The 18,449-nt window shown below is 46.6% G+C and overlaps 7 protein-coding genes across 7 annotated transcripts; 4 read left to right on the top strand and 3 right to left on the bottom strand.

The window, feature by feature from the left end:
* The first annotated feature begins 2,376 nt into the window (after nt 1-2,376).
* Nucleotides 2,377-4,237, top strand: F5891DRAFT_1049977 (ankyrin repeat-containing domain protein). Its single transcript, XM_041362430.1, has 6 exons — nt 2,377-2,469; nt 2,547-2,654; nt 2,742-2,821; nt 2,872-3,457; nt 3,506-4,015; nt 4,074-4,237. The coding sequence occupies exons 1-5, from the start codon at nt 2,460-2,462 to the stop codon at nt 3,970-3,972; spliced, it is 1,251 nt and encodes a 416-aa protein (XP_041222816.1). The 5' UTR covers nt 2,377-2,459; the 3' UTR covers nt 3,973-4,015; nt 4,074-4,237.
* Nucleotides 4,238-5,792: 1,555 nt separating this feature from the next.
* F5891DRAFT_541295 (RTA1 like protein-domain-containing protein) lies at nt 5,793-7,600 on the top strand. Its single transcript, XM_041372183.1, has 11 exons — nt 5,793-5,976; nt 6,034-6,089; nt 6,140-6,167; nt 6,223-6,367; nt 6,425-6,537; nt 6,586-6,608; nt 6,664-6,744; nt 6,796-6,835; nt 6,897-7,068; nt 7,126-7,196; nt 7,251-7,600. The coding sequence occupies exons 1-11, from the start codon at nt 5,952-5,954 to the stop codon at nt 7,325-7,327; spliced, it is 831 nt and encodes a 276-aa protein (XP_041222815.1). The 5' UTR covers nt 5,793-5,951; the 3' UTR covers nt 7,328-7,600.
* Nucleotides 7,601-8,201: 601 nt separating this feature from the next.
* On the bottom strand, nt 8,202-10,971 carry F5891DRAFT_1049958 (uncharacterized protein). Its single transcript, XM_041362429.1, has 24 exons — nt 10,847-10,971; nt 10,518-10,784; nt 10,430-10,463; nt 10,349-10,373; nt 10,245-10,298; nt 10,178-10,191; nt 10,100-10,128; nt 10,019-10,044; nt 9,925-9,968; nt 9,863-9,872; nt 9,795-9,812; nt 9,720-9,745; nt 9,638-9,663; nt 9,547-9,587; nt 9,447-9,471; nt 9,384-9,395; nt 9,320-9,335; nt 9,234-9,273; nt 9,082-9,185; nt 8,969-9,028; nt 8,882-8,909; nt 8,763-8,820; nt 8,488-8,705; nt 8,202-8,431 (listed from the first exon to the last, which is right to left on the bottom strand). Exons 2-24 carry the CDS (start codon nt 10,543-10,545, stop codon nt 8,408-8,410), a joined length of 960 nt encoding a protein of 319 aa, XP_041222814.1. The 5' UTR covers nt 10,546-10,784; nt 10,847-10,971; the 3' UTR covers nt 8,202-8,407.
* A 212-nt stretch (nt 10,972-11,183) lies between these two features.
* F5891DRAFT_1049953 (methyltransferase domain-containing protein) lies at nt 11,184-13,201 on the bottom strand. The gene is made up of 8 exons (XM_041362428.1): nt 13,014-13,201; nt 12,600-12,957; nt 12,507-12,547; nt 12,318-12,449; nt 12,047-12,262; nt 11,779-11,990; nt 11,674-11,727; nt 11,184-11,625 (listed from the first exon to the last, which is right to left on the bottom strand). The coding sequence occupies exons 2-8, from the start codon at nt 12,839-12,841 to the stop codon at nt 11,545-11,547; spliced, it is 978 nt and encodes a 325-aa protein (XP_041222813.1). The 5' UTR covers nt 12,842-12,957; nt 13,014-13,201; the 3' UTR covers nt 11,184-11,544.
* On the top strand, nt 13,181-14,066 carry F5891DRAFT_540978 (uncharacterized protein). The gene is made up of 4 exons (XM_041372181.1): nt 13,181-13,284; nt 13,345-13,623; nt 13,678-13,874; nt 13,921-14,066. The coding sequence occupies exons 1-2, from the start codon at nt 13,219-13,221 to the stop codon at nt 13,618-13,620; spliced, it is 342 nt and encodes a 113-aa protein (XP_041222812.1). The 5' UTR covers nt 13,181-13,218; the 3' UTR covers nt 13,621-13,623; nt 13,678-13,874; nt 13,921-14,066.
* Nucleotides 14,003-15,410, top strand: F5891DRAFT_541019 (uncharacterized protein). Its single transcript, XM_041372182.1, has 5 exons — nt 14,003-14,450; nt 14,503-14,605; nt 14,659-14,719; nt 14,772-14,886; nt 14,942-15,410. Exons 1-5 carry the CDS (start codon nt 14,412-14,414, stop codon nt 15,197-15,199), a joined length of 576 nt encoding a protein of 191 aa, XP_041222811.1. The 5' UTR covers nt 14,003-14,411; the 3' UTR covers nt 15,200-15,410.
* Nucleotides 15,411-15,534: 124 nt separating this feature from the next.
* On the bottom strand, nt 15,535-18,063 carry F5891DRAFT_1129986 (cytochrome P450; the record flags this gene model as incomplete). Its single annotated transcript, XM_041364470.1, has 15 exons — nt 15,535-15,579; nt 15,636-15,815; nt 15,871-15,986; nt 16,045-16,100; nt 16,156-16,230; nt 16,343-16,367; nt 16,425-16,581; nt 16,635-16,690; nt 16,743-17,023; nt 17,071-17,126; nt 17,188-17,336; nt 17,393-17,452; nt 17,509-17,545; nt 17,599-17,699; nt 17,754-18,063. The coding sequence occupies 15 exons, from the start codon at nt 18,061-18,063 to the stop codon at nt 15,535-15,537; spliced, it is 1,704 nt and encodes a 567-aa protein (XP_041222810.1).
* Nucleotides 18,064-18,449: the final 386 nt, after the last annotated feature.

Here is an 18,449-nt window from a genome sequence, read left to right as displayed (position 1 = left end):
ATTAGGACCATCGCGGCAGAACACGCCTAGCGAATGTCCTCATAGTCTGTCAACTTTGTCATTAAATGATGCCAAGTGCAGCCCCAACTGGTCTGCTTACCCCTGAATAACGACTTGAATTATGTCGAAGGACGTACGTGGCTTCTGACTTGCTATCAATCCATGTTTGGAACGGTAGCATTTCTGGAGGAGCTGACACTGCGATGATATGGCTGAATTGGTGTAAATCCATGGCTTCATCTGAGAAAGATTTACCGCGCTGAGGTGCGCCGAGACTCATCTACAAGTTACACCAAACTGAATTGTGATGAAAAGCGAACAGGTTGAGCAGCTTAATAATCACCATAGGGTACAGTTGACGTGGGAACCCGATTCAGGGTGCGCCGGTTTTACCTCGTGACTGGTAGGTTATTTCTGCGCCAAAGACGAAACCGTTATGGGACCAGAAACTACTTGCGAGAAAACAGCTGATTTTGCCGTGCGCGCCACAATAGGATACTTCAAGCTCCGCAGCAAACTTGAAATAGACTTTCGCAACAGGGGCATAGTAATTGAGTTCACTTCTGTGATCGTGACTGCGGTATGAATATTTAGGATGAATGGGTAGTTGGCCTAAGGCTGCGGATAGGAATCTAGGTGACATAATTCATCCGGTCGAGTGACACTTTGCCCGGAACCAGCACTTGGAAAAAGGGCCATGAGAACATGTCGAAGCTCACTGTGAAGAATTAAGCGTTCCAAAAAAACAGTTTCGAGCCGGGAAAAAGACAACGAATTAAGCGCTGCTACCGCTTGGTTCATCATTCTCTCTAAGACCGCCCCCCGAAGCATAAGTGAGGAGGCCAAAGGTAGTACAGAATCTTGTGCGCCGGCTTGCCTGCGCAGATACATATTCAAATTTATCCTAATGATGACAGGTGTCTCACAGCAGTCCGAGTCATCATCAGCAACCCTAGATGTGGCTGGGATCAGTGATAGGTGCATTTATATGTGTCATAGGTGAATGCAACCGACTCATCTTCTTTTCAGACTTCGTCTAAGTATCTTTACCATGATACGACTGGCGATACAATTGGATCCAGGCGATCGGCTGTCACCCTGACAGTTGGAAAACTGTCGCTTAGACTGTCGCGACTCACGAGTATCATCGAATGTCCCAGGGCCCAGGGGACATCAAACTCAATTGGTACGCCTAAAGAGAGGTTGCATAATCTTGCGTAATGAATTCGGTTGAAGAGAAAGTACTTACTATCATGTCAAAAATAAACGGTGGACAAAACAGGTGAACCCATTTTGTGCATCACAGCTAGGTGCTGGACTGAAAGATGATACGGCAACAAGTTTTGTTGCATCTCGGTCTTGATCCTAGGATTCTACAAATTTCATTTACATGTCGGAAAGAGAGAAATACACCATCCGGAATGATGCTGTCCGAATACAAAAATTATTGACTGCCGCGGCAATATGGCGCCACAATGTTGCAGAAATCTCCCTGGTGAGTCACGTGGCCCTGCAATGCATCCGAACCAATGTGATTAGTCAACAACTTTCCATCGCAATCATGTTATGTAACGGGGATGGCAAAAACATTATCGGGATTAAATGATAAAAGGGTGCCGCACATTTTGCCAGGCGTACCGCATCCGCCAACCGTTCGTCAGAATTTGTAGAAATTCGCACCGAGGTGGGACCTCCACGGGTCTATGTTTTAAGGCGTATGACGTAGAGCTTGAGTAAAGCCAGTGACCATTGGTTGTTTGACCTACAAAACTCGGTCCCGAAGCTGACACACATTGATAAGCCAATAGACTACTCGAGATTAGACTACGCTGCTGCGGTCACGGCCGGCGTACGTACCAGTATTCCATGACCATGGGGAATGTGATATAGCATGCGAGTGCCGTACAACCATTTTAGAGGTGCGAGCTAAGTGCCCTTGGTGGCGACGGAGAAACGAAGAATGTTTGTTGTCCCGGGTCGCGGGTGAGATAGAGTGTCCGTGGAGTAAGACTCGGAGGCCATACTGACGTCGTAAGGACGACCGGTGATAGTGGAAAATACTAAAGCCTCGCCATGGGACAGACTCAGAGTTCATGAGAATGAGGGGGACGAAAAAGAAGCACTTAAGAATTGTGCCTGCCAGTGCGCGCGCCGGCTGTGCAGGGCCGCCATCAGAAAACCACACACCAGACACTCGACCCTAAGTACTTACTTTCGCTGTTCGATTTCATAGATTTCATATAGGGCAGAGCCTATAGGCTGAATCATACTAAGTAGTGATGGTGATGATGTGTAATTGCACCTGATGCAATTGCAAAAGCAAGTTTGGTTGGTTAAACTTACGTAAATGTCCACTCAATTTGGTTTTGAATTAGCGGCTTGCCAGTGAGCTACTCCGTCCAAGCGTCGGCGACCTTCTGTGCACTACTTTCAACTGAACGGAGACACAGCTGGTTGATATGGAACGAGGTGAGAATACTCTTAGCAGATTCTTAAATTATGTTCTCACTAGCACCATGATAATTTGATAAACCATGACACGCCAGGTCATGGCGGGCTCAAAGTGACAGCGGAAATGGAGGATATCCTCAAGCAGCCAGGTTATATTAGCATTAAAATGGGTAGCGAGAAACTTAGGACTATGTTTCAGACACGTGAGTTCCTCGGGTTTTGATTGACGGCTTATAGCTGTCACAGGCTCTCCAGCCCATCTGAGAACAACACTAACGCCGAGCATGCAGAGTTCGGCGAACTGGATATTAATAAACTTTCACCATTCGCACTAGCATGCATGACTGGGCAAATTCAAGACGTCAAAGCTGTTTGTCTCTATCTCTATGTCGTGGCAGAAATACTGATTCCCCAGTCAAGGCAGTCAGTGGAGGCATTGCTCCAGATATAACATGGGCTGAAACGCCCTTCAAAATTGGTTTTCTTTCATTTACTGTTCTCGGCGCACAGCGAATCAGAGGAGCCGCTCCAAATTCTCTCAAGCATCTTGACGTTATCAAATATCTCCTTCAGTGTGGTGCACCACCGGATTTGCCGGATATATCCGGCCACACAGCCCTCCACCATGCATGTACTCCTCCCCTTGGACATCTTGAACTCGCCAGGGCACTTCTCGAAGGTGGAGCCAACCCGAATGTTCAAAACCGTTATGGTGAAGTTCCTCTCTTCTTCCCATTCCAGGGACAAGACATACCGATCCTAGATTTATTAATGGAGCACAACGCTGATATGGACATTAAGGACGGAAATGGTGATTCTCCCCGTGCGTTATGTGTTGTATTTGGCCCCCAAGTCACGGCGGCGGTTCGCCGGTGGGAAAGGAAGCGATCAGGGGAGAAAGCACTATGGGAAGAGAAGGAATGCGAGCACTGCAAGAAAAAAGAGAAAGGCCTGAAGCAGTGTGCACGGTGTCACACAGTCCGATATTGCTCGTCTGACTGCCAGCGTAAGCTATTGCCATGTCTATGTATTTTACTGACGCGATTTATGCCAGGTATGCATTGGAAAACCCATAAACCGTTATGCCAGCCATTCTCCACATCAACCACGGTCACGCTGAAGCCAAGCTATAACGACTTCTCGTCTACAATTTCTCGTGCTGATATCACTCGCAACGCTCTCGGCCTTTCGAGTCCCAAGTCCAAGCCGCAAAAAAAAGCTCCGTTTACCAGAATATCCTTTGATCAGAAGTCTATGATCATCAAGGTGCAAGTACCCGTAGATCCGTTCTCTCCGACTGCGACGTCAATGGGTCTGGGCGGCTTGCTAATATATAACAAAAAGAAAGATTTCATGTGCACTGTTCAACGAGCTGGAAACACAAACGCATATGATGATATCGTCCGCGTGGTGAAATCCAGAGGTGTTGGAGGGGTAAAGGCTTATTTCGCTGCTGAACTGCGAACTCGTGATGAGCTGGTTGTCAAGATTTCTGAAACTTTAGCGGAGCAGCCGTTCTAGATGGCTTTCAGTATTCTCTACCAGCGCAATCCTCCGTTTCTTGGTGAGAATCTCCCACTTCTTGGCAAGGGGTGACTGCCGCTTACAGATCTCATGAGCAGGAATCATTGTTCTCGTCATTGTGCCACAAATGATCAATTCTACTTATTTCAAAAGATAATCACACTCGTCACACGGCAATATCAAAATACAATCGGGGCGAGTAGATAACACACAAAATAACTTGTACATGAACTCAAATTCTCTAATCGAAGACGTCGAATTTTCCGATAGTGACAGTGTCAACGAAGGCTAAAACTGGGTGTAGCCATGCTCAGGATATATTCTCCCACTGCACAACCAGTTTTTTTTTTGGTTAAGGGTACGCGAATAAGAACATGGAGGACTTCAAGTTGTGAGCTCCTAGCTTACCGAATCTTTCTCTTTGGTGATGTCACATACGAGGTGTTGGGCCGTCAATGGTACCATCAAATGATCCGAGATTGATGGGTACACTGTCTACACGGCGGCGTCGTGCACGTGGGGAACGAGCCTCGCGTGAAATTGCAGCTTACGCCTTACGCAGCAGGATAGAATGCGACGCACATCATTCACAATGTCGTGATTCACGAATGGAGCGACTGAAAATGAAGCACCTCTACCCCAGGGTTCGGTACCTACGGGTAAGAGCGTGCGCATAACGCATAGCCTAGCCTACAAGCGACCGACTGACATCGAGGGAAACGCGCAGATAAGTCGGACAGCTTCCAACAGTATCGGAGTTCCTGATATCAATTTGCGAAGGTCAGTTCGCTAAGGACAATGATGTCGGACGTCATAGCCTCGCACAATTCCGCTTTATTTCGCTCATTTTATTTTTATAGGCAATTTGCGATTGACAGATTGTGATAGTGAGAGAAATAAAATTGTGTTCTAATTGAGGTCGAGCGTTTTTCCCCGACGTATAGTAGCGAGCGCTGAGATTAGAATGTGAACGAGGCAGCTCGAAGGTTCAGCGCTCGAAGCCCAACGCCGACAGTCATGGATGATGAATTCCTGTAGACATTCCCCACCAAAAATACTTACTCGGGAGTATCGAATGTGTGTGGTTCCATTTTTTACTTCGCATTTTGTGTGTATGCCATAGTCTGCTGCAAGGGCTGCGAGAGCAACTTGCGTCGACAAGTTCGTCGTCATTGTATTCTGCCGCTGTAACCAGTTATGCAATAGCAAGGACTTCAAGCTGCTTAACTGCAAACTGATTATACTTCAGTACTTAGTACTCGATGGCCGACTTTTGAGACGTCGTAAACGCGCCATGAGCGAATGGTGTATGATGAATATTGCGAATGATTCAAGTTGTACTAGAATCCCCGCGCTCGTATAGTTTAAACTCCGCGACGCACCTGTGACGTCACCGTGTGACCCATCCTCCGACGCTTGAACAATCTTCCTTTCGACGGGACCAAAAAATCCTCAGGTCCGACTCAATCGCGCTCCAGCTCATGTATGCATTGACTGAGTCTGTTTGTTGCCATTGACATTTATCCGCACCACATATTCACACAGTCAAATTCGTAAATGTGCTGTATCGAACTCCAGAACTCCACACACGTAAGTGCTGATTGTACACAAAGCACCTGTTTTGCTCAATTGACGTGTAAGGGGCCAGCCCTAAGTAAGCTGCATTGCATCGGGCATCGAATTTGTGCCTGGGAGGTTATGGTATATCCCTATGTACTGTAATCACGAAGGTGCGGCGTAGCGGGCCCCTACACAACTTTGGCAGCGATTATTGAAAATGATGCATCATGCGCATTGATCATATATCAGTGATCTGGTAGCCATGAATGTCATCAACAAGCCAAAATACTGATTCGAAACCCTGTACGGTCCGAGGTTATCTATGTTGAGTATAAATGGGTTTGCTTCAAGCTTCTTCCATTGTTGAATTATTCGATACCCACTGACTTCAAGCAACTTTTTCTGCTACGACAGTCATGAGCTCAGTGCCCTATACGATTCGTAAGTGCCGCAATATTGTTGTGCTGGGACATGTATGAACAAGCGTGTGGTCAACAGCACAGGACATTGAGAGCCCGTACAATTATGTCCCTACAGAGTGGATCTGTGTTTCTGTGAGTCATATCATCTGGAGCTCTTACATTCCTTTCACATTTTTCCCTAGTTCGTGGTGTTGTATAGTATTTCAACTGGTATGAATTTCTACTCTTGACGGTGCATAGTCGTGTCATAGCTTGACGCCTTCAGCCATCCATATGGTCCAGGCGCTCAAATATAAACTCTGGTGGATGATTCCCACAGCGACCTTTGCGGGCATCCTGGAAGTATTTGGATGGAGTGCCAGGTTATGGTCGAGCCAGAGTCCTGAGCTTTTGACGCCTTTTGAGATGCAGTGAGTCTTCATTGACAAGGGATCGCTCATATACACACTCGAGTGTTTTCGCTGCAGGCTCGTCGGCACGGTCCTAGCACCCACTCCACTGGTTGCAGCTAACTTTGTTATCCTTGGCAAAATAACCAATCAATTTGGATCCCAGTTCAGCCGTCTGACCCCGAATATGTGTTGGTGTTAATTTGATATATCGGTTATAAGTTACTGATTTGGCGCAGATACCGTGGTTTTTTGCTCATTTGTTAGTACCACACATACAAGTGATGCCAACATTTCATATTCTCCGGTTCATATAGGATGCTATATGCTTGATCGTACAAGCTGTCGGAGGCGCATTATCCGCACAAGCCGTTAATGAGAACAAAGACCCCGCATTGGTACGTGCCACTTCTAGTACCTTGTGGCATTTGCTACATGGCATCAGACAGGGCGGGAACATTATGTTAGGAGGGATTTCTGCTCAACTTTGTGCGTGATGCGCGGCGCTGTGATCCTTCTCTCACTGACACCCCTTCCCTTCGCTCTTTAGTTGCTATATTTGTCTACATCAGTTTGGCGGCCGAGTTTTTCTTGCGTCGGATATACAATACACCCTTCTGCCACCAGACTATGAAATTCGGGGAAGACCACCTCGCTATGAGTAAACATGTGCATCGCATGATTTTTGGAATGAGCTTGTGCACCATCTGCATTTTCATTCGGTCAGCGTTCTGGAGATATCGTTATCAATAGTTACAATGCGCTAACTTCGTCCTTAGATCCGTGTACCGCACAGTCGAGCTCGCCGATGGGTGGTTCGGGGTAGTGATTGCGAATGAGTCCTACTTCAGTACGTCGCGACACTATCTTCACATGTTGCCGACAGAATATTGATTGTCAACAGACTGGTTCGACGGGGGTTTCGTCGTCGTCGCTATGTATACTCTCAACATTATTCACCCAGGTATATATTTGAAGTGAGATGATGCTGTTCATACTTCACTGCGAGACCGAGACGAAGACGAATGTCAATTCAATCAAAATTATACATTTTGAGACATATATTGTAAATAGTTCCACTGCAAGTTGTTGCTAGTACGTAGTGGCACAGTCACGATTTGATGTGGTGTACCATTTACTCCATGCACTGCGGCTGTATCTCTGCAATGTTGATGTTTTGATATCCTACAGTCATTCGGAATTCCACGCAGAGTTCTTCCGGTTTGAAAATTCGCAGAAGTCAGTGAATGGTCCCCATGACTGCGGCCCGAACCATGAACGATTTTGCCAGTGAATTGGCTGACTACGAACATTACATAATCACATCCTAAACGCATGAGTTTTTCTCATCCAAACTTTCATCCGCCCGCGGAAATTCTGCGTCATCAATACCCTTGGTATCTAAATTCAACAGCTCATACAACTTAATCCAAGCTTCGGATGCAGTCACTTGGTAGAAAGATCCCAAGCCAGTTTTGAGGACGAGAGAAATTAACTTAGGAATTCACTGGAAGTTGAGCAACTTGAGCTTGGATTAGCAACTGCCACCATGGCATGGGCGGCCCTAGTAAGTAAACTTGTCCTCTGGAGTCATGCGAAAAGGTTGTGCCGACTGGTCGGCCTTGCTGGTTGTATTCGGGTAGTCACGCCGTTTGAGGTGCTCCCTGACAGATCCTGCATGTACTTTTTTTTCCTCTTGGAGGTACATTTTCAGCTTTGCGAGTAGCATCAAACTTTGAGTAGAAAGCTGATTTTGCTATTTCTTGCACCGGGAACCAGGCAAACTATATAGGTACGGATGATTGAGGATCCAACACTAGATATTGTTTCTCGACATTGGTTTAATCTCACCTCGTTAATGAAAATATGCTTATCTTTGCAGGGTAGTAAGATACAAGGATACAAGTAAGAGTAGACAAGAGTAGTTAGATTGATGTCATGAAGATGAAGGGTGAATAACAATGATGATGGCGAAGTACGGAGCATTCTAGAATTCTAGCCCACGGGGCTAGGTCGGCAGGCAAGGAGCATATTACAATCATGCACAGCAAAACACAAACATCAAACTTCGCCCGAGGTAGCTATCTTCATTTCCGTCGTTAATTGATCAGATAAACCGAAGAAGCAGAGTAAAAACTCACCTCGTCGATATCTCCACCTGTAATTGATTTCACACGGGCACGAGGGGAGACAGTGCTGGTGGTCATTTTACTCTGCGTGCCTGCGCTGTCGCTTGAGGACTGTAGGCCAGTTAGGTTGATGGTGTTGACACGGAAACTAGTGCTGTCATTGTGAGTGTAGTTGCGCCCTCGTAAGGCACTTCGGCTATTCAGGGATGCAAGAAGGGAATTGGCATATACTACAGGACAAAAGGGTGAGGACTCCACGTGTTATCACCCGATAGAGCTGCACTCACGCTTTCCGATAACGAAATCTATCGCGATAAACCACAGACTACCTGGGCTGATGGCAAACTGTGCGGCAAACAAATATCAGCTTTAAAAGTATTGGCCTAACTCGTTCGCCTGAACTTACTGCGATGACTTCGGCCACGGCCACGGCTCTAGAAGATAAGAAGCGAGGTGAATAACATCACCCATGTCTATCAGACAAGAGACATACGAAGTCAGTAGACAACGATTGATAGCGTATACCATCAACGTATTGACAAGTGCATTGGTCCTAGTGGACAATATCAATCTCAGCGATGTCAGCAATGCGGGATCTAGACCTACCCGACATAAGAACCGCGATTGCCATGGAGAAGAATGCACAGTGAAGCAGCAATGAAGACGTCGGACAAAACAGCAGTGACAGCGAAAGGCGTAGCAGCATAGAGCTGAAAACTGTCAGTAGGACACCCAGTCAAACTAGTCTTTCAGCATACAGTGATTTGCGAAAGCGCGCTGAATTCCTTCTTGATGAACCTGAGGGGATTCGTTACATTTGATACAGACTAAAGAGAGTACTCACATGAGAATGACTGTCTCTACTTTGGCTCAGCGCATCGTGTGAGCAAAATGAAAAAGAAGCTCACCTAATCCAAAGGCTAAGTCTCGGATCAATGAGCTGCTTAGATGAGTTATATATGGAGTCTCACCAAAGTGTGCGATAACGAACAACATCTTGAAATGACGAGACAGCATTCAGTACCAAACCAGTATATGAACCCGAGAACTTCAACTTCAACTTCAACTTACAATAAAGGACGTCAGCCACCATCGGATATTGGAACGGGTTACTACCCCAGAAAGATTCAAGATAAGCAAATCAACCAAACGAAACGCTTACGGTGGGATATTCGAAAAGTAAAGTACCTGACAAAGACATTCAGGATACAAATCTACAAACTAATGATGGAACTGCCACGCACGTTTGCACAAGCACAGCCATGCAAAGCTACTTCCAACGTTAGCTTCAGGAAGACTCTCAGATGAAAAAGACTTGCATTTAGAGCGAGCGATATCTTCAATTCCCATATGTCAGGCGTCGAATTACACAACGCTAAGCACTCACGAAAAGGGACCTGGGATGCACGACTCAGTACTGGATCATTGCGGTCTTCGGGAAGTACGTACCAAACTCCAGTTCCAAGATTATCCGGGTCACCAAAACTCGTTACCTATACTGAATTAAAATCGTAAACATGATGATTCAATTGTCGATGCGCACAAGGTAGTAATACAGAGCATGACACACTTGGACGGGGATCAATTCAGTAGATGTCAACTGAGATGCCAAACAACTACTCACTAAAGGAAACGTGTAAAGTGTCTAAGACCCTGCAAAGCGATCAGGAAAGCACATGCCATCAAACGCAAAGAAGATCACCAGATGAATGCAACCTATAACACTTTCGTAAAAGGTCAAAATACAGCATAAACTAGACCCGACATACCAATACTTTCACACTATTGGAGTCACTGGGATAATATACATAATACAAGTATGTCTTGATAATCAATGAGCGTTACTACCTTCACCAGACGAAATACGACGTACCTGCAGAGTCGTGATACCATACAAGCTATTGTCCAGTCACACTGTCAAGTTCTGGCGGAAGGAGGCAGATTCTCGACGCACATGGCAGTCACCATACCTCCGATGAACCCTGCGCCTGAAAGAGGGTCAACTGCTCCCCTATGGACAAAGATATGAACAAGATACTCACCAAACGTATCGTGAATGTCCACCACCATAGCAAACGATCAGTATACAGAGAGATGAAGAAGAAAACGTTGTTGAAGGGGCTGTATACCACAAGGCATTTTATGATATGGGGGCTCAGGTCCCAACAGATCAAGTATCCACGATGGGAGAAGCTTGAAGAAGGAGCCAAAGATATTAAATCTTTTTTGGCGCGATTTGCACGGGGGTCCAGCCCTGTCCAGCCGGACCCTAGGTTATCAGTGAGTTGGCGCCCAATACCCACTTGTTCCTGCCAAATTAAAAATAACGTTCACCGTTGACATTTCCTCTCATCGCCGGGAAAATCCCCACCTCATGGCCTCCGTACCAGTGTCTTTGAATGCTAGACTTGACTGACTATGCATTTGTTGTCCGCAGTCGCCGAAAAATTAACTGTGCTGGCCATCTCCAAAATCTGATCCCAAGCCAGTTGTTCGGATGGCAGGGCACCTGATTCCCATGATCCTTACACTGGGCACTGCGTGTGAATAAGAAGTATGCCAAAGAAAGGTGACCCCCCAGGAAAGCACCAAGTTTGACCCCTTGATAAGTGTCGTGGAGCTCGGACACCCTTGTCATAACCAATTTTTTTGGTGGTGTCGTCGGCCGGATATTAGCCTAAAATAGCCTGCTGCCTCAGCCTGCCTGCCATTATCTGAGTTTCAAAACATGACCGTTTGATTAAATCACTGAGCGGAATGATTCGGAGAAAGGCGATGCCCGGAGAAAGCCCGACAGCTGGATTGCCACTTACGAAACACACCAAGAACATCACATGAAATCCGCTAACACTGCGGTCAGTACCTTTCGATGTAACGAAACGCAGCTAAAGCAGAACACCACAGCGCTGTCTTGCACAACCTGCAACATGTACCCGATCATTAATATATGCGTATATCCATAGTGTGTATTCACACAAAAGTTGACCAATAACTGTCCACTATGTCATCATATCCGCGCCACCGCAGAGTTTCTGCCGTGTACACCGCAAGGTGCAATCAGCACCGTGCTTACGTAACATCCGTATACCCAGGATCACCTTGTGGGTCCGAGATGAAGATATTGTTTCCTTTGACGTTGATGAAGGAATACTGTGGGGCTAATTAGTTCATATGCAGGAACGTCGAGGCACGACAAACCTCCGCGAGATCCGTGTCCTTTCCTCGGTTGTAGTTCTGGTATACGAGGTTTATCTGGATAATACGATGTTGGATGGGATGTTGGATGCACAGATCAGTACGCACCTCGTTCATAAATGGTCTCAACCCAGCTTGCTCTAGCATCTCCCACCAAGGCAAGAAATCCTCAAATTTCTTGTCCCAGGCATGAATCTCGACTATAAGCTGTCCAAATGGTAGTGGTTCCCCAGACAAGATGTATGGCTGGATGATCTGCGAGAGTGTCTCAAACTCCCAGCCTTCTATGTCGATTTTGAGTACATCAATATGGTCATGCTCTGATTAGAACATTTTATTAGCAAGAAATAGAACGGAGATAAAAGCGCATACGAACTGTTAATCTCAAGCAATGTCTTGAGAGTATATAGCCTAGGATTATTGTGCGGCTCATGAGAATCAAAGTTGGCAAGGCCCCATGAAAAGAAGTGTGTACGGTAGTTGGGCTTGATGTGGGATCCAAACGAGTTGGAGCGATAGTCGTATCCCCAGACTTGACAGTGCCGCGTCCGTTCAAGGAGCTCTGCCTCGAATGTCGTTTCATAGTTCATACCTACCCATGTGTCAATGAGTGCTAGTCCGAAATAAAATGAAATGGACAGGCACACCGAAAGTGTATATGATACAGTCGGGTTTGTGCTCCAGTCGGGATATCCCGCATGCCCACTTTCCGCCATCCCCTAGTGCACCTATGCGCTCTAGTTCGTGCGGACAGTCGAAAGACGGAGGAAAGAAGCTCCCTGAGAATGTTGGTAAATGCCTAATGGCAAACGGAAATCTTCATCGACCAAACTCACAGGCAGTGTATGCTGGCCATGGATCCTTGTCTGGTGGGAACCTGAAACGTCTTCAACCCTCCACAACAGGACTAGTGAGCTAGCGGAACGTACATGACAATATCGCGAGAGCTTGTGCCATATCTATGTATTAGGTTCTTGCGACCAGCTATTACTTTCTGATAGACCCTTTCTGCTCGCTCAAGTCGTGCTGGAAGGGTACTGTCACGGATATAGGCAGCATACGAGTCGGTGGAGAGCGGAGATTCATACGGACTTAGTAGGAAGAAAGTTGTTGTCAGAACCAAAGCCACGATGAGGAAATATCGAGGATGTCTCTGCCAGACTGCAGGCATGACGAGTGTTAACGATTAGGTGGCCGGTAACGACAGGACTGAAGGGTATGTGCTGGCGTGAATGCTATGTGGGGAATAATGATAACCAGCAAGAGTCGTGTAACAACGCGCTGGCACTAGAAGTACATGCAATCAGTCAACATGTTCTTCAAGATTGTGACTGACAACTCACGCAGGCTACAGAAACTTGTAGCTCGCTGTTGGCTCGCCGTAGGATATTTTTGAAGTTAGTGCGCACAGTACATAGACCACTGTTTTCACTAGCGACGTGGCAACGAAATCTCCCAGTGACTTAGATTACGATAAAACATCTAAAATGGGTTTAGATCAGATCAGGAACAACCCTTGGCAAATTCTGCTTGCTCACTAATCCCACCATGTCCTCCAATAGTGATCAGGAAACTCATGCTACTGAAGCTCCTTTGAGGGAATCACGCCATTTGGTACGTTCATTCAGTACTTGTGCCTATATATCCTTCTCGACATATGATATATATGTACAGCAAAACCAGATGAATCAAGGTGATGTATCTGATAACGACACCCAAGTGCTAAAGGAGAGGCTAAAAGTAGCTGAAAAGATGTTGAGACTCAGGGAGGATCAGGTCATAGCACGAGAGGAAGGTCTGACAACGATTGAAGAGGGTCTGAGGCTGCGTAAAGAAGATTTAAAGTTTCGGGAAGAGGATCTGAACATTCGAGAAGAAGAATTGAAGGTACGAGAAGATCGTTTACTCATGCGAGAGCAGGAACTTGAAGAAAGGAGTCGCATTGTATGAAAGGTTTACACTCAGTGAATTCATCCTTGGCGCAATTTCATCTCATGTCCTCTGCAGCGGCGAGCACAGTTCTAGAAATACATGATGCTTCGTCGAACTCAAATGCAAGCTTCTATCCGGGCCGTCATATATCATATTTGCAATTAACCACTGCATTGTCAACGACTGTGAGCCACCTGGGTTTACTCTGATCTTTCCATCTCGGAGAGCAAGCCGATCCAATCGATGTCGCTCCTCAACATACTACCGTTGAAGTGAGAACTGCAACAACCGGTTTCACAACCAACCTGATATCCACAGTACATTTCATTGTGATCACTGGACAGAACCAATGACGCAGATGATGGCAATTGCCGATTCACGTGGAATGGCGCATGACCTCAACGAGGCCACTATTGAAAGGCCTCGAGGCGAATGAACGTGGCAAGCACCTCCGAGAAGCATAGTTCTCGACTCCTTGCGTCCGGTAACCTGATTGGCCTGTTCAGCGATCAAACATAGCCTGCTCTCCATGGATTTGACAACGGTGAAGTATTCACCGCTCCCTCGATTCGCTGCAGTCTCGTTTTTGTTCACAATGTCTCCATCGCCGCGCACTCCATCAAGCGCATGACGCAATGCCCCACTCCTTATTTGTAATTTATCATCAGCGGGAATGGAACCATGCCGCATGGTTTCATTTAGGCAGGTGAGAGACAAGACCGCTGCCTCGTGTCTACCCTTGTCGAGCGTATAAAGCCCCGCCTATCTGCAAACACACCTCATCGAGTCATTCTCTGCACACCACCGCCATGATCCACTTCGTACGAGTCTTCGTATACTTCTTCCTGGTAAGTCGCAAGTTCAAGGCATCTCTTTCGAGATGCTGATTTCAGCATTCAGTTTGTTTTCTCGGTTGTCGTTATGTCGCTGTGCGCAGTAAGGCTGCACTACACCTTACACTTGTCGCCACGCGATCCTCTCAACGGAGGCGTCCGATTTTACGGTATGTTGGTTGTCACGATACAGGTGTCCGATCCCTCACTCAAACTTGTCAAGACCACATCGTGGTTGAATTGATCATAACATCCATCATCACCATGTTCTGGTCCATGTTTATGTAAGTATGTCACCCACTGCATTTCCTCCGAGTTTAACCCCACTCGCATCAGTGCCCGGACCATACACGGCAGACACGAACATCGCAGGATGAACAGCTTCACCGCAGAGCTCGTTGGGTTGTTTATCCTTTTCCTCCTTTGGCTCATCGGCGCTGCCGTTGCCACAGTACGTCATCCCATCCGCTTCCTATGATTCATGATACTCACACGCTACGGCGCAGCACACTAGCAACCCACCTGACGTCGACGTCAAGTGGGGTAATCTTTCTTCCTGCTGGGCATATAGCGCATGCAGGATCCTCACTGCACTGCTTGCATTCACTTGGCTAGGCTGGCTCCTCGTCTTGGCCCTCTTTGTGATGTCATTACTGTTCGCGATTGCCAATAAGGCATTCCACGATCCGATGCATGGGCGCTGGGACCGCCGTGCCACAAACTACGGAGACACATCTATTAATATGCGCAACATCGTCAGGTAGGAGGGGTGGTGTCAGATGAACCGGGCGTAGACACTAGCACGTGGAGTTGAATGACATTGGAGTGGAGTGGAGTCTTTCTTTTAGGTGGGAAAAGCGGGAATGTGCTATTTACACAACGATATTTACATTACATTACGATACCACATATCCATGGTAGCACTGATGCAACGAAGATTCTGCGAATCGTCGCAGGTCACGCTATTGAAAGGAAAGGACAGCGTTCGAGAGGACTACAGTCTCAGACGGAGAATTTATCATAGTACACATTATTTTCGAGACAGTTCCACGATTAGTGCTGATAGTACATACACTTCTCCGACATGCCATTATATCATTCAATTAGCGTTCTCAGCTTCAGCCATGCGGACCCATAGACCGCCCTATGGAATGAAGGTATCAACACAGAAACGAAGCAGGAGGAGAGCACAGTACTTACATGAGCATAAATCGTCAAATGTACTTTCGGCCAGAACTTTTCGCGTGATTTGCGACCTTCTGCTTGAGCCCAATCAGCAGGCGGAAGAGTGTGGGGGGGTTGCGCTTCTGGGTGGAGAGTGATAGAAGAGAAGGATTGGAGGAGGCGGATGAGCATGAATGACATCTCGTTGTAAGCAAACTATGGGTTGAGGTCAGGAGAATTTCGAGGTGAGGAATAGGCATAGGAGTATCACCTGTTGCCCAAGACAGATGCGGGGGCCGGCGTTGAAGGGGAGGAAGATAAAAGGTTTAGGCGTAAGATACTTATGTAACCGTTCATCGAGGAAGCGGCCGGGATCGAACTCATCGGCTGGCAAGATGTTAGTGCTTGCAGATTGATCATTCGAAACAGTAAGTGACGTGCGTACCATCAGGACCCCAAAGATCTTTTCTGCGATGCATTAGAAAAACGGAGTAGGAGATACTAAGCCCATCATCTGCGTTACGTTGGAAATTCTGAGAGGAAAACACTACTGTACCTTGTCTTTGGGGGGACGTATATTGGTTTATCCAAGTGATTGGTTGCAGGCAGAGTGGATGCATTGACACTTGCGCTATCATGATGTGAGTATTTCGTAAGAATGTAGGATGTGAAGCGTACCGAACATTGAAAGGTCTGAAGAATGTGATTAGATTGGTAAAAGATTCCTGATTCAAATAGCTTACACGGGAGAAAAAACCCTCATAGTTTCTGCAAAGCGAACATGTCAGAGGTCTGATAAAAACAAGCTACAACGATCGAGTATACCGTTAAGAACAGCGCGAAGGTACTTCATACTACGAATCTGATCGTAAGTCGGCCTGTCGGTAAGTCCAACTTGTGTCATAACTTCCTCTCTCAAGCGGGTCATCACATGCGGGTGCGTAGAAAGTAGATACATGGCAACAGTAAGCGTCCCAGCAGTCTACGTGCATGGTAATCAGCTGATATTCGAGGGAACGTAAATAGTAGATTTACCGTGTCCCTTCCGGCGATCAGGATGTTCAAGATTTCATCTCTCAGTACCACGGGATCTTATTACCAGATAATTCAGTTTCGTGATACGCGAGAGTGCAGGCGCCCTACCTGTTGTCATCTGGACAAGATGGTCCAGTAATGTCGTGTCGTCGTTATCAACATCCTTTTCTTCATTGGCATGCGATTGCTTCTTGGCGATAGCCTCTTTCAAGATCGGATCAATGAACGAGTTCACAATTCGCATAGGTTCAGTGGTTTTATCCTTGAAGATCTCAAACAAGGGCCAGACCCAACTTTTGCGGGGACGCTGGGCGATAATTGTCTGTGCATCTGCGAACGCCTGAGCAAAGTTTTCAGCTATCTTTGCCTTCCCAGTAAGGGCTTCCGTCCTTGCGACGTTATGCGGGTAAGGTAGTCCTGCGGAAAGACTGTGCACGCAATTGCCGAACAAAATTCCGTGGCGGAGTCGAGCGTGAAACGCGATATCAGGTCCTATGATTTTGTGTCAATGTACGATGTAACAGCAGTAGGATATGTTTGGCATGAAGCTGACCTGGAAGTCGACGGGATATCCAGAGCGGAAACGAGCCTTCATCTGCGAAATAGCATCTTCTGCATGACGATCAAAGATATTGAAGTGACCTATTCGGTCATGGCTGAAGAAGGGCCTTGTCATAGAACGATGGAATTTCCACATTTCGCCTTATTTATTTTAGTGTGCTGTTAGTCAATTGGGAACCGAGTAGAAGTTCATTTACCGTCAGAATTAAAAACACCCGTCCCGAGGACACTTGACATCGTATGCCTAAACTTATCTCCTGCATAGAACGTTTAAGAAGACGCCGATCACCGGATATATGATCAACTCATCCACCTTTGACATAGTTTTCAAATTCGGACGCTAAGATAGTCTGAAAATCAACGGTATCAGTGCGATATCTTCCATGAAAAAACATCAGTATACCTTGATGTGACTAGGTTCCACGGTAAATATGACGTTCTCGAACATGACATTGAGGTTAAAGCACGTTCCTAACTCCGCGATGATCTCTACCAGTCCATCACCTGGAAAAATGATTCATACAAAATCAAATGTGCGGAGATTGCGGATAGTTATACCAGGATAGCCATTATCAAATCGTTCAACCAGTTTGAGCATGATGTCGAGGTTACCGAATTGTTTGCCCCTAATAGGGGGCGCCAGGCGGGCACCCATCCTTGCAGCTTGTCGGCGGTGAATGATACGGAGGTACAGGATGCGCAATGCAAACCCGATAGGTAAACTACCGATCGCACCCAGTAGTAAAATCCATGGTGGCAAGGATATACCCAACTTTGCCGCGAATCGCGCTAAGCAGACAGTGCCTAAATACATAGAGCCTCCCGATAGGACTGTGCGACCAAGGAAAGAGATTCCGGGTGTGATCATATTGAGTTACTTCCGGCGGCAAGTGATAAGACGGCAAGTTCAAACCCGGGTGCGACTCGTGAGGATGAACAAGAGTTGTGGGAGCCAATACGAAAAACTATCGGATATAAAACCGTGTCGCAAAGCATTTGATTTCGTTCACCCACTTCAAGTGACGTGTCACGATATTCATCACGGACATGATAGTGGAAAGATCTATTCCTAGGGTGGGTTTCATTCTCATCGACCATACATGGAGACAATTACCTTAAGCTGACTCTTGAAACACTCTAGGAGGGTGAATGCAAGGTTCCGGTACGTGCCACTGGCAGTGCTTGAGATACAATGGGGTTACTCTGGACTGTCAAAGCAAATACTAGGATGGATTGGCCTTGAGCGATCGGGCA

The sequence above is a fragment of the Suillus fuscotomentosus genome (genome assembly GCF_016647785.1).
Source record: "Suillus fuscotomentosus strain FC203 chromosome Unknown F5891scaffold_48, whole genome shotgun sequence".
Lineage (NCBI taxonomy): Eukaryota > Fungi > Basidiomycota > Agaricomycetes > Boletales > Suillaceae > Suillus > Suillus fuscotomentosus.
This window is presented reverse-complemented; position numbering and strand designations above follow the sequence as displayed.

What these genes read in the sequence shown, in the direction of transcription:
- F5891DRAFT_1049977 (XM_041362430.1), top strand. An exon ending in TAGGACTATGTTTCAGACAC is followed by an intron (nt 2,655 to 2,741) that starts GTGAGTTCCTCG and finishes CCGAGCATGCAG; the next exon opens with AGTTCGGCGAACTGGATATT. An exon ending in TTGCTCGTCTGACTGCCAGC is followed by an intron (nt 3,458 to 3,505) that starts GTAAGCTATTGC and finishes GATTTATGCCAG; the next exon opens with GTATGCATTGGAAAACCCAT.
- F5891DRAFT_541295 (XM_041372183.1), top strand. Translation starts at nt 5,952, where the DNA reads ATGAGCTCAGTGCCCTATACGATTC. An exon ending in AGGGATTTCTGCTCAACTTT is followed by an intron (nt 6,836 to 6,896) that starts GTGCGTGATGCG and finishes TTCGCTCTTTAG; the next exon opens with TTGCTATATTTGTCTACATC. An exon ending in ACCATCTGCATTTTCATTCG is followed by an intron (nt 7,069 to 7,125) that starts GTCAGCGTTCTG and finishes CTTCGTCCTTAG; the next exon opens with ATCCGTGTACCGCACAGTCG.
- F5891DRAFT_1049958 (XM_041362429.1), bottom strand. Translation starts at nt 10,545, where the DNA reads ATGGTGGTGGACATTCACGATACGTTTG. An exon ending in GGACATTCACGATACGTTTG is followed by an intron (nt 10,464 to 10,517) that starts GTGAGTATCTTG and finishes ACCCTCTTTCAG; the next exon opens with GCGCAGGGTTCATCGGAGGT. An exon ending in AGATTTCGTTATCGGAAAGC is followed by an intron (nt 8,706 to 8,762) that starts GTGAGTGCAGCT and finishes TTTGTCCTGTAG; the next exon opens with TATATGCCAATTCCCTTCTT.
- F5891DRAFT_1049953 (XM_041362428.1), bottom strand. Translation starts at nt 12,841, where the DNA reads ATGCCTGCAGTCTGGCAGAGACATCCTCGATATTTCCTCATCGTGGCT. An exon ending in CTGTATCATATACACTTTCG is followed by an intron (nt 12,263 to 12,317) that starts GTGTGCCTGTCC and finishes ACACATGGGTAG; the next exon opens with GTATGAACTATGAAACGACA. An exon ending in AGGACACGGATCTCGCGGAG is followed by an intron (nt 11,626 to 11,673) that starts GTTTGTCGTGCC and finishes TTAGCCCCACAG; the next exon opens with TATTCCTTCATCAACGTCAA.
- F5891DRAFT_540978 (XM_041372181.1), top strand. Translation starts at nt 13,219, where the DNA reads ATGTCCTCCAATAGTGATCAGGAAACTCATGCTACTGAAGCTCCTTTG. An exon ending in TGAGGGAATCACGCCATTTG is followed by an intron (nt 13,285 to 13,344) that starts GTACGTTCATTC and finishes ATATATGTACAG; the next exon opens with CAAAACCAGATGAATCAAGG.
- F5891DRAFT_541019 (XM_041372182.1), top strand. Translation starts at nt 14,412, where the DNA reads ATGATCCACTTCGTACGAGTCTTCGTATACTTCTTCCTG. An exon ending in TCTTCGTATACTTCTTCCTG is followed by an intron (nt 14,451 to 14,502) that starts GTAAGTCGCAAG and finishes TTCAGCATTCAG; the next exon opens with TTTGTTTTCTCGGTTGTCGT. An exon ending in TCGGCGCTGCCGTTGCCACA is followed by an intron (nt 14,887 to 14,941) that starts GTACGTCATCCC and finishes GCTACGGCGCAG; the next exon opens with CACACTAGCAACCCACCTGA.